This window comes from Monodon monoceros, unplaced genomic scaffold, assembly GCF_005190385.1.
Source record: "Monodon monoceros isolate NGI ecotype Baffin Bay Population unplaced genomic scaffold, NGI_Narwhal_1 Super_Scaffold_16, whole genome shotgun sequence".
In the NCBI taxonomy this organism is placed as follows: Eukaryota; Metazoa; Chordata; class Mammalia; order Artiodactyla; family Monodontidae; genus Monodon; species Monodon monoceros.
The window spans coordinates 79,260,100-79,279,744 of NW_021703772.1; the positions used below are offsets into that span (position 1 = coordinate 79,260,100).

The 19,645-nt window shown below is 39.8% G+C and overlaps 1 protein-coding gene across 3 annotated transcripts in view; it reads left to right on the forward strand.

Annotated features, from left to right (window-relative positions):
* The window catches only part of RBM43 (RNA binding motif protein 43), a 576,605-nt gene that overhangs the window by 332,274 nt on the left and 224,686 nt on the right, over positions 1-19,645 (forward strand). For 2 of the 3 annotated variants that reach the window (XM_029225076.1, XM_029225077.1), the window contains exon 4: positions 2,387-2,563. In XM_029225076.1, the coding sequence (XP_029080909.1) occupies positions 2,387-2,563 (177 nt within the window). Of the gene's footprint in view, positions 1-2,386; positions 2,899-19,645 lie in introns of those variants that run through there. The other variant, XM_029225075.1, reaches the window with a different exon arrangement.

Genomic DNA, 19,645 nt, shown 5'->3' on the forward strand with positions numbered 1-19,645 from the left:
GTGTGTGTGTGTGTGTGTGTGTGTGTGTGTGTGTGTGTGTGTGTGTGTGTGTATGCAGGCTCAGGATATTATATTTGTGTATCCAAGGATTGGTTATTTTATTCAGTTTATTTGGAATTCAGGAAAGCAGGAAACACATTTAACTCTTAAGCATCATGGGAATAGGTCACATAATACAGTCAGGAACCTCTCATAACAAATTAAATATAGCCAGGTGTGAGGGAAAATAAATTCCATATGTTTAAAAATTATTGGAGCAGATAGAATTTCACTGGAAAATATAAGTGGAATTTGAAGTTCCTTTAAGTTTATTAAAGTGTAATATGTCTGATGGCCATTGGTTGTCTGAGAACAGGGTGAAGTTACCATTGTGGGTATTCATTGAAATTACTTTGTACAAACTAGACCTATGACTTTACTTGCTCCAAATAAGCTTCTCTTCCTTCATGGATTAGAATATTCACTGAGTCCTTACAAAATGTCTGGAACCATACTGAATCTTAGGAAACTTCTTTATTCCTGAGAGATGGCCATGTGTCCAGGATCTAAGATGGCAAATGAACTCTTACTCCAGCTGAGGAAGAGCTTTTACAATAAGCCGGACCCTGTGTTAAATTGTAGTTAAGCATGTTCCATACTAACCGCAAGCCTGTGAAGTTCTGTCATTATCCTCTTTGGACAAACGTGGAGACGGAGAGATTTAACAATCCACTCAACTTTCCCCACCCTGTAAGGACTAGTATTTGAATCCAGATCTGCCTGGTTGCAAAGCATTTCTACTGAATCGTGGTACCCCTTAATGGGGAGAAATGTGAGGTGACATAAGATGATGAAGAAAAAAGACAGGCAACAGTGAGAAGAACGCTTACATAAAAGGAGAGTAGAGCAAGGGTGTGAAGTGGTGATAGGCATGGAGATGTAGGAATAAAGCTACTTGGCTACCTCCTGGTTGGTCCTCCTTGTTGCTGGACTTAGCCATCCTGCATCCGCTGCCAGACCTGACCTGCAGTCCTGAAGCTGTGTTCCCAGGTGGTGCCTTCTATCGTTTCTCCATCAACAGGGACCTGATATTTCACTTTGTTCCTTCCATTATGGTGCTGCTTCTAACAACCTGAGGCTCAGTCCTGGAGGACCTTGACATCCCATTATTAGAGCACCTGCCTTTTCCTTATAGGTTACAAATAATCTCTTGTTTTTAAGATGATGGATTTGTAGTGACTGTCTAAGGTACTATGCTGAGAATAATTTTTCTCTCATTGGGAGGATTGGTTGTTTCATTGATTATGTCTGCAGTTAGAGAAGCAGGAGTGTAGGCAGGCATGCTATATATTTGCCATTCTTGTACAGGATAGGCAGGGCTTGACTATGCTTTCTGACCTGTACTCCAGCTAGTCTGATTTTTAAAGAAACAAAATTATTCCTGTATCTTAAATGCATAATGAACAACCAGGGGCAGACACTGTACCTGCTATTGGGGATAGAGAGATGAATATGACATTGTCCTTATTATACTAATTACCATTTTTAAGTGCTCGACAGTTTTCAGAACATACTCATAGACTCTCTTTTGGTCACCTCAACAAGTGTGGTAGTCAGAATATGGCAAATATCATTATGCATATGTACTCCAAAGAAACAAATCTGATGGAAATTTCTGGCCAAGGAAGAGGATTATTATGGCAGTTTGGGGATGCTTTCAGAGGAAAACCCAAGTCACAATGGCTTAAGCAAGTTAGGGAAGTCCTCAAGGATGCAGTAGCGCAAGAATATGGAGGCGTAGTCTCTGCCATTCTCCTGGCCTTTCCCACATTGTGGTAAGATGGCTGCTGTGGCTTCAGCCATCTAGTCAGCAGAAGGAGAAAGCAACAAGGGAAGTGTGAAGGCACCTCTATCAGGAAAACAAAACCTTCTTGGTAATCCCAGAAACTTTCTGTTCACTCTGGCTAAAACTGTGTCACATGGTCACCTCTAGCTGCAAGGGAAGTTATCTGGCTGCCCCCAATAAAATCAAGGTTATATTAACCATGGAAAAAGAAGAGAATGTATATTACGTAGCCAGCTAGCAGTGTCTGCCACAGACACATCTCCAAGCTAACAGATTGGTCGTTCAGGGACTTGAAGTAGAGATGTATTTTACCATATAAAGAAACATAGTTAAAACCTTGCTTTATAGTTGTCTATATTTACTTAAGGTAATTAATCCCATTTGGTTTCTAGTTTCCAAAAGTACCAGTGCCCATAGCAAGTCTTTCCAACAATAGGCTATGTGCACATGTGTGCATATGTGCTTGTATATAGAAATGTATTTCTATGCATTTTCTACAATATAATTTCACAGCCCAAAGAAATGAGCAACTTACACTGAGAATCACTTCTTTTTCTACAGGATGTCTTTGGCACTAGCCATGAAGTTAATGAATACTTTTGTTAGAAACATGTGCTCCAGTAAGGAATATTTCTGTATCACGGAAATGAAAGAATGTCTTAAAGTACAGCCCCTCAGCATATCAAGAAGTTTCCTGTTGATTTGCTTCCTGCTAAAGAAGGCACATGATTCAGCAAGGTAAGAAATGAAAATCATTGGATATAAACGTTTGCTACCAGGAACACATGCTGGAAACTAGCAGGGCTTAAATTCAGGAATTTAGGATTTAGAAGACAATATACTTCACATCTTGTACTTACTTCATTCTGAAAAAGATTGTAATGATTTTCTGGGGAGGAGAAATTCCGTCTTCTTAGTAACGAAGAGTGGAGGATGAAGACCAAAGGAAAAGAGAAAAGCAAAAAGAAAAGGAAAAGAAGGAAAGAGAATGGAGAAGGACAGTGACATTTATTAAGTGTCTGTATGCCAGGAACTGTTCTTGGGGTCTTGAATATATTAAGTTACTAAATTCAAAGGACAAACCTACATACAGGTCTTTATATTCCAATTCTATAGATAGGTAACTGAACTTTAGAGAGATTAGGTGAATTTTCAAAGGTCGCATAGGAAGTGAGTTGGAAGGTCAGATCTTGCTAATTCTAGAGTCTGTGCTTTTTTCCAACTCTGCCCTGTAGAAAAACACTACAACTAACTCTTAGTTTAAAAAATTTACTAGACACACAACTTACCAGTTTCCAACATTTCCTTCCCAACTCTGACCATTTCCTACTTCATTTCATTTCACTCTGCTTCAGTCTGTAAGAAGAATGCTTCCAAATGCCATCTCTAGAGATTAAACTAACAGAAATGGAAAGAGGCATGGCTGGCATTAAATTTCTCCAGACCATCTCTCTTCTCTACCTTAGTTCCTGGACAACACCTTTTAGGCCCCGTATGAGGAAACCAGTTCATAGACATATTACAATAGATTAGCTGTTAGGATCATAAGCATTTGTAATGCAAATGTACAAAATATAATTTTAGAATAATATTTTGTCGTTAAATCTGAGCAAACCAGTTGCTTCTCTTTCAGTGTGGCATTCTGGGTTTGTACTCACTTGTACCAAGTAGGCAAAGAACTGAAGGTGGCTGAGCAGACTGCTCAAGAGCTGAAGAGATGACCCCAATAGTAACTGTAAACAAATCTTGGTTACCTGTGACTTTCCACATCCCACCCCATGTTATGATTGTACTGTGGGAATTTCCCCATCTGAGAGAAATTAGTTATATGCTGTAGATCACAAGCTCTTACACAAGCTGTGCTCCAGATTCAGCAGGAGCCCCCCAAATATGAGCATGTGCGTTTTAAATTTCATGAATATTATTAATAGGGGCTACATAAAAATGCCCTGAGCAGTGAATGAAGGTTTGGTTTACTGCATTCTTCCCTCTCAGAGGGAGTTCCTCAGGCCAACCAATTTGCAGGTAAGTTAGGGTTAAAGTTAGTGATAGGGCCTTCCAGGCATCTCTTTTCTGTTTTTCACTCCACAGTGTGAGAGGAATTAAAGTGAATGAAAGAGATTCCTCTCTGGCTCATCACTAATTCTCACCTCTAGCCTTTGGTTGAAGCGCTGTGGACCATGTAGTTTGAAACTAGCACCCCTCAATTTGCCTCCTCTGGGTGTTCCACACAATGGTTGGGAGCATGTTTACCTTAATGAATTTGTCTTCTAGACAGCTGATATATCTATCCACCCATCAGTTCAGTTTTCAAACAGGAATTGTCATTCACTCTAGCTAACAGTATTTGCAGCTGTTCCCTTTCGGTTACCCCTGGTTAACCCACCTGCTTAATGGGTAGACTGTTATGATAGGCACATATGGGGTGGATTTAGGTAGCTATGATTTTGTCAGACAATGAAACAGGTATTTCCCTTATTTTAAGAAGTGTTACAAGGTAGTGAGTCTGTGCTTCCTCCTCCTCTCCCACCCTCTGCACCGCCTCTAACACAACTTGGCCCAGCTGCTTTATGTTAAAGCCAAGGTACAAGGCCAGCCTTATGCATGTGTGATCTGTGCAGTCCCACCGGGTCCCCTGTTCGGAAGAGCCCACAGTTGTGGGTGCCGTCTTGAAACTCTTAATAATTTTTTGACAAGGGGCTCGGCATTTTAATTTTGCGCCGGGCCTCGCAAATTTATGTAGCTGATCCTGCCTAGATTATCTGCTTTCAAATCACCAAAAGCAAATGGTTGGAGAGAATGAGAGTAGAAGGTGGCAATTTTATAATCCCAGAGACCATGCACTGTGTTCAGATGCAGACACAAGAGACGTGATGAGTGTGAGTTGAGTAGGGGCACAGGACGTGGAAGTAGTTTACCAACTTGCAAGTCACATTTTTGCATCAGACTTAATTATAGGGTTTATAACGTGAATTCCTTGAATAGAGATAGACTTGTAACTGTGTCATTTGAAAAATGCTTTCCAAAGTGAAATGCAGATGCTTTTTGGAGTCCTTGGTTCTTTATTTCTGCTCCCCCGTAAGCTCAGATAATCACAGGTTGGTGGCAAACCTGTTGTGCAACAGCCAGAGTAACTGGAAATACAGGCCCTCGGCACCCCGGGGTGAAGCTGCCTCTTCTTTCTCCCAAGCATCTTTCCCATCTGCCTACTTGCTATATAGCTAACATGCAGCAGACTGTCAGGCGCCAGATTTTTTATTTATTTGAAAATATAAACAGCAGTCTTGCTATTGCCATCTTTCGAGAAACGTAGCCTATATCATGTCTGATTTGGGATGCATAATTTTCAGCAGCAGGCATATCTTCCCCTTTTCCTTAAGTCATATTACCTTTCCCTTGATTGTATGCTAAATCCCATCATTTTGCATTTCCTGAATCTATCCCCTGCTGGTGCATAGCTCTTTCCACTCCCTTACTTCAGTCCCCCAACAGTTCTCTCATGGATAACTAATGTAACTGATCCTTAACTGGTGTTGGATTAGTCCCCATCTGAAACATACTCCTCACCGAAACCTATATACTATTGTACATATTGTACATGGTATCTTACGTACCATGTACTATTCTAGGCACTAAGGGTACAAGTTGAGGATTCCACGAGTACAGGGAGGACTATTTACAGAGACTAAAACTTGAATGGTGCACTCTGAAAATCTTTTTGAGCCAAGATTTGGAGAAAAGAGTGGCCCCGTATGCAGAGCAAGAAATTTCAGGAAAAGTAAATATTATGCTCCTTCTTTGGTTATGAACAATCTCAGCAAATAACTTCTGAAGAGCAATTCCTTCTTCTTTAGTATCAGGGTATTAGTTTTGTCAAAGAAACCTGAATATCTTCTGGTTCGAGGGCTTTCTAGAAAGTCTCCCTTATTGAAGATCCTTCTCCATGCTTATTTTCCTTAGAATCAAATACACATGTTGGTTTCCTCAGCGTGCCGTCTCATAGAGGTTTTTTTTGTTCAGTTCCTTGTGCAGAAGTAAACAGGCCTAATAAATACATTAAATTTTTTATTGTGGTAAAATACATGTAACATAAAATTTACCATCTTAACCACTTTTAAGGGTACAGTTCAGTGGCATCAAGTACATTCACATTGTTGTGCAACCATCACCACCATCCATCTCCACAACTCTTTTCATCTTGCAAAACTGAAACACCATACCCATTAGACAATAATTTCCTATTCCCTCCCTCTCCTGGGTACCTGGCAACCACCCTTCTACTTTCTGTCTCTATAAATTTGACTACTTTACCTACATCGTGTAAATGGAATCATTCAGTATTTTTCCTTTTGTGAATGGCTTATTTCACTTAGCCTAATGTCCTCAAGGTTTATCCATGTTACTGCATGTGTCAGAATTTCCTTATTTTTTAAGGCTGCATAATATTCCGTTGTTGGTATACACATACCATATCTTGTTCATTCATTCATCTGTTGATAGACTCTCGGGTTGCTTCCACATTTTGGCTACTGTGAATAATGCTGCTGTGAACATGGGCATTAAAATATCTCTTTGAGTCCTTGTTTTCAGTTCTTTTGGGTGTATATCCAGAAGTGGAATTGCTGGGATCAATGGTAATTCTATTTTTAATTTAGTAAATACATTTTAAAAGCTCCTGATTCATATTCTTTTCTCAGTTTTTCATTCCCTGAACTCTGTTTATCATGCATGGTTCTAACAGGGTATAGTGATAACCCTGGTGGGTTATGGGGAGAAAAAGAGCCTAGAGACTAAGGAGGCAGACAGTGACACAAGTATTCTCCCCTCACCCAGCCCCTATTCCAGGCCACTATGCCAGGGTGAGGGTTGTATCAGATAGGTTGAAGGTAAAGTTGAAAGCAGATTTCCCATTTGGGATTTACCTCAAAGGGTAGTCTCACCACCACTATGGGCAGCCATATTGATGTAAAACTAGTAGATGAAGAAAATAGCTAATGGCACTCATGGGTGAATTAGAGCAAGAATAGGGTACAATTTATAGATACGGGCATTAAATGGCAGACTTTGGGGACAAGACAGGGAGTGGCTAAGACAAGACAACCTGCAGGGTGGATAATAATGGTACTGAAAGCTGAGGGTGGATCATGATGGCAGGGAGACCCAGATCCAGGGAAAACAGACCTCAAGTTCACCAGTTACAAATGCCAATATAACAAGCAAACAAATGACACAACAGGCAGGCAAAGAATACAATCACTGAAGGTGACAGAGAGAAGGAGGAGGGAGCACTGCTAAGGACTGAATTATCTGAAAGAGACAATTGTAAACAAAATTATCATTGATGAAGATTTGTTTTCCTCACTGCTCCAGGGTATAGTGCATGAGGAAGATCAGAGCGGTTGTAAGAATATAGATTATTATACAGGTTATGATGCTGATAAACCTACAACCATGAAGATTTCCTCATTTATAGATTAAGTATGAGACTGCAGAATTGAAGGAAAGCAAATATAATAAACACATCAAAGTATTATACCCATTTTAGTATAACCCCATAATTGATTTGACATTCTGTTTTATTTGGGTGAGAAGACCTGGTCTGAGTTTTTTTTTTCCCCTTCATTTACAAAGTGGTTTTGGGGGGCTGCTCTCTGTAAGTCTCATTCCTACTAATATTTAGAAGGCATGAGTCCCAGTGGAAGGTATCGGGGGTAGGCACATAAATTATTGGGTTTTTCCCACTGCCATGGACTATCATTGAGGAAGATAGCTTAATAAATTGAAGAACGAGGTTGATCACCTGAATGAATCATGGTAGGTTTGGTTATACACTGACTTGGTGGGAGAATTTTAAGAGTTTATTGAGACTGCTCAGGGCTTCAGAATGGAGAATGACCTCAGGAGGAGGGGAGAAAAAGAACCCTCGCCCCACTACCACATTCTGTGATGCATGAACGATCAGGGACTTCCTCTTCCCTCCCTCTGAGGGAGCTAACATAGGCTGCAGCCCTTTACGATCAGGTAGTATTTCAGTATGTCAAGGACGCTGAAAGAACTGATAGAAACGATACTAATGTCCTTTCATTTTAATCAGTGTTTCTCAGGCAAAGGGAAAGATTTGTTTAACAATCTTTCTTTGGTGCATCTGAGTTGGTGATGTGGAGCACTGCACAGGGTACAGATTCTGTAAGGTTTCAAGTCCTCATTAAGTTATGAAGTGGGAGGAGCTTTTGGGAAAAGAAGAAAAGCCATCCTCTGCCACTTTCTTCCTATTATGCATTCAGCTATGCATCAGGCTTGTCGGATATCTAGGGCTGTCAGCAAGAGGCAAGCCACGTGCATGGTTTAAATCTCTTACACAGAATACAATATTTGTTCACTCAGCAATATTTATTGGCCATTTACTATGTTTTAGGTACTCTTAAAAATACTGAAGTGTATCGATGTACTGAAAGACAATTCCATTCTCTCTCCTTTTTTTAAAAAAAATTATTTATTTTATTTGGCTGCATCAGGTCTTTTTTTAAATTTTATTTTGTTTTGTTTTGTTTGGTTTTTTTTTTTACATCTTTATTGGAGTATAATTGCTTTACAATGGTGTGTTAGTTTCTGCTTTATAACAAAGTGAATCACTTATACATATACATATGTTCCCATATCTCTTCCCTCTTGCGTCTCCCTCCCCCCAACCCTCCCCATACAACCCCTCTAGGTGGTCACAAAGCACCGAGCTGATCTCCCTGTGCTATGCGGCTCCTTCCCACTGGCTATCTGTTTTACATTTGGTAGTGTATATATGTCCATGCCACTCTCTCACTTTCTCCCAGCTTACCCTTCCCCCTCCCCATGTCCTCAAGTCCATTCTCTAGTAGGTCTTCAGCTTTATTCCCGTCTTGCCCCTAGGTTCTTCATGACATTTTTTTTTCTTAAATTCCATATATACGTGTTAGCATATGGTATTTGTCTTTCTCTTTCTGACTTATTTCACTCTGTATAACAGACTCTAGGTCTATCCACCTCATTACAAATAGTGCAATTTCGTTTCTTTTTATGGCTGAGTAATAGTCCATTGTATATGTGTGGCACATCTTCTTTATCCATTCATCTGATGATGGACACTTAGGTTGTTTCCATCTCCGGGCTATTGTAAATAGAGCTGCAATGAACATTTTGGTACATGACTCTTTTTGAATTATGGTTTTCTCAGGGTATATGCCCAGTAGAGGGATTGCTGGGTCATATGGTAGTTCTATTTGTAGTTTTTTAAGGAACCTCCATACTGTTCTCCACAGTGGCTGTATCAATTTACATTCCTACCAACAGTGCAAGAGGGTTCCCTTTTCTCCACACCCTCTCTAGCATTTATTGTTTCTCGATTTTTTGATGATGGCCATTCTGACTGGTGTGAGATGATATCTCATTGTAGTTTTGATTTGCATTTCTCTAATGATTAATGAAGTTGAGCATCCTTTCATGTGTTTGTTGGCAGTCTGTATATCTTCTTTGGAGAAATGTCTATTTAGGTCTTCTGCCCATTTTTGGATTGGGTTGTTTTTTTTTTTGTAATTGAGCTGCATGAGCTGCTTATAAATTTTGGACATTAATCCTTTGTCAGCTGCTTCATTTGCAAATATTTTCTCCCATTCTGAGGGTTGTCTTTTGGTCTTGTTTATGGTTTCCTTTGCTGTACGAAAGCTTTTAAGTTTCATTAGGTCCCATTTGTTTATTTTTGTTTTTATTTCCATTTCTCAGGAAGGTGGGTCAGAAAGGATCTTGCTGTGATTTATGTCATAGAGTGTTCTGCCTATGTACTCCTCTAAGAGTTTTATAGTGTCTGGTCTTACATTTAGGTCTTTAATCCATTTGAGTTTATTTTTGTGTATGGTGTTAGGGAGTGTTCTAATCTCATACTTTTACATGTACCTGTCCAGTTTTCCCAGCACCACTTATTGAAGAGGCTGTCCTTTCTCCACTGTACATTCCTGCCTCCTTTATCAAAGATAAGGTGACCATATGTGCGTGGGTTTATCTCCGGGCTTTCTATCCTGTTCCATTGATCTATCTTTCTGTTTTTGTGCCAGTACCATACTGTCTTGATTACTGTAGCTTTGTAGTATAGTCTGAAGTCAGGGAGCCTGATTCCTCCAGCTCCGTTTTTCGTTCTCAAGATTGCTTTGGCTATTCAGGGTCTTTTGTGTTTCCATACAAATTGTGAAATTTTTTGTTCTAGTTCTGTGAAAAATACCAGTGGTAGTTTGATAGGGATTGCATTGAATCTGTAGATTGCTTTGGGTAGTAGAGTCATTTTCACAATGTTGATTCTTCCAATCCAAGAACATGGTATATCTCTCCATCTATTTGTATCATCTTTAATTTCTTTCATCAGTGTCTTACAATTTTCTGCATACAGGTCTTTTGTCTCCTTATGTAGGTTTATTCCTAGATATTTTATTCTTTTTGTTGCAATGGTAAATGGGAGTGTTTTCTTGATTTCACTTTCATATTTTTCATCATTAGTGTATAGGAATACCAGAGATTTCTGTGCATTAATTTTGTATCCTGCTACTTTACCAAATTCATTGATTAGCTCTAGTAGTTTTCTGGTAGCATCTTTAGGATTCTCTATGTATAGTATCATGTCATCTGCAAACACTGACAGCTTGACTTCTTCTTTTCCGATTTAGATTCCTTTTATTTCCTTTTCTTCTCTGATTGCTGTGGCTAAAACTTCCAAAACTATGTTGAATAAGAGTGGTGAGAGTGGGCAACCTTGTCTTGTTCCTGATCTTAGTGGAAATGCTTTCAGTTTTTCACCATTGAGGACGAAGTTGGCTGTGGGTTTGTCATATATGGCCTTTATTATGTTGAGGAAAGTTCCCTCTATGCATGCTTTCTGCAGGGTTTTTATTATAAATGGGTGTTGAATTTTGTCAAAAGCTTTCTCTGCATCTATTGAGATGATCATAGGGTTTTTCTCCTTCAATTTGTTAATATGGTGTATCACATTGATTGATTTGTGTATACTGAAGAATCCTTGCATTCCTGGAATAAACCCCACTTGATCATGGTGTATGATCATTTTAATGTGCTGTTGGATTCTGTTTGCTAGTATTTTGTTGAGGATTTTTGTATCTATGTTCATCAGTGATATTGGCCTCTAGTTTTCTTACTTTGTGACATCCTTGTCTGGTTTTGGTATCAAAATGATGGTGGCCTCGTAGAATGAGTTTGGGAGTGTTCCTCCCTCTGCTATATTTTGTAAGAGTTTTAGAAGGATAGGTGTTAGTTCTTCCCTAAATGTTTGATAGAATTCGCCTGTGAAGCCATCTGGTCCTGGGCTTTTGTTTGTTGGAAGATTTTTAATCACAGTTTCAATTTCAGTGCTTGTGATTGGTCTGTTCATATTTTCTATTTCTTCCTGATTCAGTCTTGGCAGGTTGTGCATTTCTAAGAATTTGTCCATTTCTTCCGGGTTGTCCATTTTATTGGCATAGAGTTGCTTGTAGTAATCTCTCATGATCTTTTGTGTTTCTGCAGTGTCAGTTGTTACTTCTCCTTTTTTATTTCTAATTCTATTGATTTGAGTCTTCTCCCTTTTTTTCTTGATGAGTCTGGCTAATGGTTTATCAATTTTGTTTATCTTCTCAAAGAAGATCTTCTCAAAGAAGATCTTCTCAAAGATCTTTGCTATCGTTTCCTTCATTTCTTTTTCATTTGTTTCTGATCTGATGTTTATGATTTCTTTCCTTCTGCTAACTTTGGGTTTTGTTTGTTCTTCTTTCTCTAATTGCTTTAGGTGCAAGGTTTGTTTGTTTATTCGACATGTTTCCTGTTTCTTAAGGTAGGATTGTATTGCTTTAAACTTCCCTCTTGGAACTGCTTTTGCTGCATCCCATAGATTTGGGGTCATCTTGTCTCCATTGTCATTTGTTTCTAGGTATTTTTTTATTTCCTCTTTGATTTCTTCAGTGATCACTTTGTTATTAAGTAGTGTATTGTTTAGCCTCCATGTGTTTGTATTTTTTACAGATCTTTTCCTGTAATTGATATCTAGTCTCATAGCATTGTGTTCAGAAAAGATACTTGAAACAATTTCAATTTTCTTAAATTTACCAAGGCTTGACTTGTGACCCAAGATATGATCTATCCTGGAGAGTGTTCCATGAGCACTTGAGAAAAATGTGTATTCTGTTGTTTTTGGATGGAATGTTCTCTAAATATCAATTAAGTCCATCTTGTTTAATGTATCATTTAAAGCTTGTGTTTCCTTATTTATTTTCATTTTGGATGATCTGTCCATTGGTGAAAGTGGGGTGTTAAAGTCCCCTACTATGAATGTGTTACTGTTGATTTTCCCTTTTATGGCTGTTAGTATTTGCCTTATGTATTGATGTGCTCCTATGTTGGGGGCATAAATATTTACAATTGTTATATCTTCTTCTTGGATCGATCCCTTGATCATTATGTAGTGTCCTTCTTTGTTTCTTCTAATAGTCTTTATTTTAAAGTCTATTTTGTCTGATATGAGAATTGCTACTCCAGCTTTCTTTTGGTTTCCATTTGCATGAAATATCTTTTTCCACCCCCTTACTTTCAGTCTGTATGTGTCTCTATTTCTGAAGTGGGTCTCTTGTAGACAGCTAATATATGGGTCTTGTTTTTGTATCCATTCAGCCAATCTGTGTCTTTTGGTGGGAGAATTTAGTCCATTTACATTTAAGGTAATTATCAATATGTATGTTCCTATTCCCATTTTCTTAATTGTTTTGGGTTCATTGTTGTAGGTCTTTTCCTTCTCTTGTGTTTCTTGCCTAGAGAAGTTCCTTTAGCAGTTGTTGTAGAGCTGGTTTGGTGGTGCTGAACTCTCTCAGCTTTTGCTTGTCTGTAAAGGTTTTAATTTCTCCATCAAATCTGAATGAGATCCTTGCTGGGTAGAGTAATCTTGTTGCAGGATTTTCTCCTTCATCACTTTAAATATGTCCTGCCAGTCCCTTCTGGCTTGCAGAGTTTCTGCTGAAAGAGCAGTTGTTAACCTTATGGGGATTCCCCTGTGTGTTATTTGTTGTTTTTCCCCTGCTGCTTTTAATATGTTTTCTTTGTATTTAATTTTTGACAGTTTGATTAATATGTGTCTTGGCATATTTCTCCTTGGATTTTTCCTGTATGGGACTCTTTGTGCTTCCTGGACTTGGTTAACTATTTCCTTTCCCATATTAGGGAAGTTTACAACTATAATCTCTTCAAATATTTTCTCAGTCCCTTTCTTTTTCTCTTCTTCTTCTAGAACCCCTATAATTCGAATGTTGGTGCGTTTAATGTTGTCCCAGAGGTCTCTGAGACTGTCTTCAGTTCTTTTCATTCTTTTTTCTTTATTCTGCTCTGCAGTAGTTATTTCCAGTATTTTATCTTCCAGGTCACTTATCCGTTCTTCTGCCTCAGTTATTCTGCTCTTGATCCCATCTAGAGTATTTTTAATCTCATTTATTGTGTTGTTCATCGTTGTTTGTTTCATCTTTAGTTCTTCTGGGTCCTTGTTAAATGTTTCTTGCATTTTGTCCATTCTATTTCCAAGATTTTGGATCATCTTTACTATCATTATTCTGAATTCTGTTTCAGGTAGACTGCCTATTTCCTCTTCATTCTTTAGGTTTGGTGGGTTTTTATCTTGCTCCTTCATCTGCTGTGTGTTCTTTTGTCTTCTCATTTTGCTTATCTTCCTGTGTTTGGGGTCTCCTTTTTTCAGGCTGCAGGTTCGTAGTTCCCGTTGTTTTTGGTGTCTGTCCCCGGTGGCTAAGGTTGGTTCAGTGGGTTGTGTAGGCTTCCTGGTGGAGGGGACTAGTGCCTGTGTTCTGGTGGATGAGGCTGGATCTTGTCTTTCTGGTGGGCAGGTCCACGTCTGGTGGTGTGTTTTGGAGTGTCTGTGGACTTATAATGATTTTAGGCAGCCTCTCTGTTAATATGTGGGGTTGTGTTCCTTTTTTGCTAGTTGTTTGGCATAGGATGTCCAGCACTGTAGCTTGCTGGTCGTTGAATGAAGCTGGGTGCTGGTGTTGAGATGGAGATCTCTCGGAGATTTTCACCGTTTGATATTATGTGGAGCTGGGAGGTCTCTTGTGGACCAGTGTCCTGAAGTTGGCTCTCCCACCTCAGAGGCACAGCACTGACTCCTGACTGCAGCACCAAGAGCATTTCATCCACAGGCTCAGAATAAAAGGCAGAAAAAGTAGAAAGAAAGAATTAGTAGAAGTAGAATGAAAGAAAGAAAGAAAGAAAGAAAGAAAGAAAGAAAGAAAGAAAGGAGGCAGGGAGGGAGCGAGGCAGGGAGGGAGGGAGGAAAGAAGGAAGGAAAAAAAGAAAGAAGATAAAGTAAAACAAAATAAGGTAAAATATAATAAAGTTATTAAAATAAAAAAATAATTATTAAGGAAACAAAACAAAACAAAAAAAAGTACAGACTGATAGAACTGTAAGACAAATGATGGAAGCAAAGCTATACAGACAAAATTTCACACAGAAGCATACACATACACACTCTGAAAAAGAGGAAAAGGGGAAAAAATCATAAATATTGCTCTCAAAGTCCACCTCCTCAATTTGGGATGATTCGTTGTCTAAAGTAGGGAGGGAGGGAGGGAGGGAGGGAAGGAAAGAAGGAAGGAAGGAAGGAAGATAAAGTAAAATAAAGTTATTAAAATAAAAAATAATTATTAAGAAAAAAAATTATAAAAAAAAACAACAAAAAAAGGAAGGATAGAACCCTAGGACAAATGGTGGAAGCAAAGGTATACAGACAAAGTCACACACAGAAGCGTACACATACACACTCACAAAAAGAGGAAAAGGGGAAAAAATCATAAATCTTGCTCCCAAAGTCCGCCTCCTCAATTTGGGATGATTCATTGTCTATTCATGTATTCCACAGATGCAGGGTACATTAAGTTGATTGTGGAGCTTTAATCCGCTGCTTCTGAGGCTGCTGGGAGAGATTTCCCTTTCTCTTCTTTGTTCTCACAGCTCCCAGGGGCTCAGCTTTGGATTTGGCCCCGCCTCTGTGTGTAGGTCGCTGGAGGGCGTCTGTTTTTTGCTCAGACAGGATCGGGTTAAAGGGGCAGCTGCTTCAGGGGCTCTGGCTCACTCAGGTCGAGGAGAGGGAGGGGCATGGAGTGCAGAGTGAACCTGCGGCGGCAGAGGCCGGCGTGACGTTGCACCAGCCTGAGGCGCGCCATGCGTTCTCCCGGGGGAGTTGTCACTGGATCCTGGGACCCTGGCAGTGGTGGGCTGCACAGGCTCCCCGGAATGGGGTTGTGGATAGTGACCTGTGCTCGCACACAGGCTTCTTGGTGGCGGCAGCAGCAGCCTTAGCGTCTCATGGCCGTCTCTGGGGTCCGCGCTTTTAGCTGCGGCTCGCGCCCGTCTCTGGAGCTCCTTTAAGCAGCGCTCTTAATCCCCTCTCCTCGCGCACCAGGAAACAAAGAGGGAAAAAAAAGTCTTTTGCCTCTTTGGCAGGTACAGACTTTTTCCCAGACTCCCTCCCGGCTAGCCGTGGTGCACCAACCCCCTGCAGGCAGTGTTCACGCCGCCAACCCCAGTCCTCTCCCAGTGTTCCGACCGAAGCCCGAGCCTCAACTCCCTGCTCCGCCCGCCCCGGTGGGTGAGCAGACAAGCCTCTCGAGCTGGTGAGTGCCGTTCGACCCTGATCCTCTGTGTGGGAATCTCTCCGCTTCGCCCTCCGCACCCCTGTTGCTGTGCTCTCCTCCACAGCTCCGAAGCTTTCCACCTCCGCCACCCGCAGTGTCCGCCCGTGAAGGGGCTTCTAGTGTGTGGAAACCTTTCCTCCTTCACAGCTCCCTCCCACTGGTGCAGGTCCCGTCCCTATTCTTTTGTCTCTGTTTATTCTTTCTTTTTCCCTACCGAGGTACGTGGGGGGTTTCTTGCCTTTTGGGAGGTCTGAGGTCTTCTGCCAGCGTTCAGTAGGTGTTCTGTAGGAGTTGTTCCACGTGTAGATGTATTTCTGGTGCATCTGTGGGAGGAAGGTGATCTCCGCTGCGTCAGGTCTTAGTTGTGGCCCGCGGGATCTTTGTTGCAGCATGTGGGCTCTCCGTTGTGGTGCTTGGACCAGTAGCTTGTGGGATCTTAGTTCCCCGGCCAGGGATTGAATCCACATCTCCTGCATTTGAAGGCAGATTCTTAACCACTGGACCACCAGGGAAGTCCCTCTCTCTCCCTTTTGATACTTCCCAATATACCAGTCTCTTCTGCCTCTCTTACAAATAATTAAAATGATACATAATGACTAAGAAAGAAGATAAGAAGAGGTCTAGTGCCCAAAGCTCATACCTACAGAAAGGATCACTGTGCAAGGTGATTCCTCCTGAGTGAGACTCCTTAGTTTTCAAAAAGTCATCTTCTTTTGCCATTAACCCAAAGTAAGGAAAGCTTTTTGACATTTTTCCTTGGGTTTTATATTTATAGGTAAATCATGGCCCTTGGGGTTTTGTATTTATGTCAATAGTTAAAATGTGGAGTGTGTGCACATGCGTGTCAGTGGTGGGGAAGGGGTGGTGTGAGTGTATTTGGAACAGGCTGAGAGCTGTGATCTTAATTTAGCAGTGGAGGTGATTGTAGAATGAGATGGAATACTGGGAGAAAAAAGGTATGTCTTGAAAGTGTGGATCAAACTCATGTAATTCCTGTGCACTGTCAGACAGTCTATAGTTACCTCTCACATGTGACTTTCAGAAAAAAAGGTAACTTCATTTGGCAATCAATGTATTGCCTTCCCAGTTTGCTTTAAATGCACTCAAAAGGGATTCTGACCATCATATCATTTGTACCCTGTCAAAATAATAATAACTTTACTGCTTACTCCGACTACTATTTTTTGGTACAAAAAAGATTGTACCAAACATCCTCATATACAGGTATTTGCATACTCTTCTGATGATCTTTCTTAGAATAGATTTTTATAGGTAGGATTCCTGGGTGAAGGTTATGCACAGTAAATTGCATTCATTTGAAAAATGTTGTCCTTCATTTTTGGACCAAACTATGCTTCCATTTATGATATGTAAGAAAACCCATTTCCCACCACACACACCAGCCTATAGGGTCATTTTTTAAAAAACTTCACTGTTTTTCATTTTCATTTCTTTAATCACTAAAGAAGTTAATATTTATATGTGCTTATTGGCTGCTAGTATTTTTACTTTTATGAATTGCTTTTGAAAAAAAAAGGTCTATTTTCCCCTTAGGTTTATAGTATCATCAAATAATAGCATACTGAATGCATTTTTAAAAAAATCTATCAAATCCTTTTTAGTCTTATAATGGCCCTCTGAAATGGTAAAGATAAATTTTATTGCTTTTATTGGAAAGATAGAGAAGCTGCTTTCTCATAATAAGCTAATGGTGGAAGTAATCACAGAATCCTGGTCTCATCCGCTCCTTTTTGCTTCCCCCTTTGCCCTGCTGCCTATCAACCTGGTTGACCAGAGTACCCTTTAGCTATAGCTGTAAATGAATATGAAGAGTATTCTATATTCCCATTAAGAACTCCCCCCAAAAAAAGAGTATCCCATAAAACAAGGTAAGCTGAACCTACCTCCTAGAGGAATGGAAATAAAAACAAAAATAAACAAATAGGACCTAATGAAACTTCAAAGCTTTTGCACAGCAAAAACTATAAACAGGGCTTCCCGGGTGGCGCAGTGGTTGAGAGTCCGCCTGTAGATGCAGGGGACACAGGTTCGTGCCCCGGTCCAGGAAGATCCCAACATGCCGCGGAGCAGCTGGGCCCGTGAGCCATGGCCACTGAGCCTGCACGTCCGGAGCCTGTGCTCCGCAATGGGAGAGGCCACAACAGTGAGAGGCCCACGTACCGCAAAAAAAAAAACAAACTATAAACAAGACGAAAAGACAACCCTCAGAATGGGAGAAAATATTTGCAAATGAATCAATGGACAAAGGATTAATCTCCAAAATATATGAACAGCTCAGGCAGCTCAATATTAAAAAAACAAACGACCCAATCCAAAAATGGGCAGAAGACCTAAATAGACATTTCTCCAAAGAAGACATACAGATGGCCAAGAAACACATGAAAAGCTGCTCAGCATCACTAATTATTAGAGAAATGCAAGTCAAAACTACAATGAGGTATCACCTCACACCAGTTAGAATGGGCATCATCAGAAAGTCTACAAACAACAAATGCTGGAGAGGGTGTGGAGAAAAGGGAACCCTCTTGCACTGTTGGTGGGAATGTAAATTGATACAGCCACTATGGAGAACAGTATGGAGGTTCCTTAAAAAAACTAAAAATAGAATTACCATATGGCCCAGCAATCCCACTACTGGGCATATACCCAGAGAAAACCATAATTCAAAAAGACACATGCACCCCAGTGTTCATTGCAGCACTATTTACAATAGCCGGGTCATGGAGGCAACCTAAATGCCCATTGACAGACGAGTGGGTAAAGAAGATGTGGTACATATATACAATGAAATATTACTCAGCCATAAAAAAGAATGAAATTGGGTCATTTGTAGAGATGTGGATGGACATAGAGACTGTCATACATAGTGAAGTAAGTCAGAAAGAGAAAAACAAATATTGTATATTAATGCATATATGTGGAATCTAGAAAAATTGTGTAGATGAACCAGTTTGCAAGGCAGAAATAGAGACACAGATGTAGAGAACAAACCTGTGGACACCAAGGGCAGAAAGCTGGGTGGTGGTGGTGGGAAGAATTGGGAGATTGGGATTGACATGTATACACTAATATGTATAAAATATATAACTAATAAGAACCTGCTGTATAAAAAATAAATAAAATTAAATTTAAAAAAAAAACCCAAGGTAGGCTGATATGAGTGATTTCAAATGAAAAGCAGCCCAGTTCCTAGAGATGTAGTTTATTGGGCAGCCATGAAGCCTCAAAAGGGACAGGAGACTTAAAAAGAGAAGGAAGAAACCAGCTCCTACAAACTACATCTGATAAACTAGACATCTCCTTGATCTAAGTTAACACCTGCACTTTGTAATGCCATATGTCAGGTCTAGGTCATAATTTGCAACTATGTTAAACTGCAGTGGAAGAAACTTTATGTAAATAAGATGGGTTATTTATAAAGGTTTTGAAGTCCTAATTTCTAAGTAATATGGAATACCTGAGGTACCCAAAGTTGTATATATATTTTGAAGAGTTTGACAGTTGCGTGGTGGAGGGTGGTTCTAAACTGAACTACATTTAATCCCATTGAATAAATATATTTATTATTGAAACTAAAAAGAGAAAGAGAAGCAACCATTAGAGAGATTTATGGCTTTGTTTACATTAAATAATTTGGCATTTATTAACAAGTTCTTCTGGAAAAAAATCCTGTTTTCTAATTGTTCTTTTAAAGATATTCTTATATTAAAATATAATAAATGGTCAGAGGAAGACCTTACTGTTTTTAAATAAACTGAAAAGCCAAACAATACTGTAGCATTTTAGAAAGACCATTCTATATATGTGCTAGCAATAAACTTAAGGAAATTTCCTTTGGGAAAGGGAGAATAATGCCAGAAATAATTGTTAAAATAAAGTGGTCTCAGGAAAAGATTATTAACTCACAATTACCCTACAGACATATATAAATACTGAGGAAGTCTGAATTCCGTTGGGGTTTTCATCACTTAGTCCACAGTGTTAGCAAAGAAATCTGAAATCTCCCCATTAGCCTTCAGAGTGGGGCTCAAAGGAAATGTAAACCAGATGAGGTCTGTTTCCCGAGACCCAGAGCCAAAGCTGTCGGTGAGGTCCCAGGCAC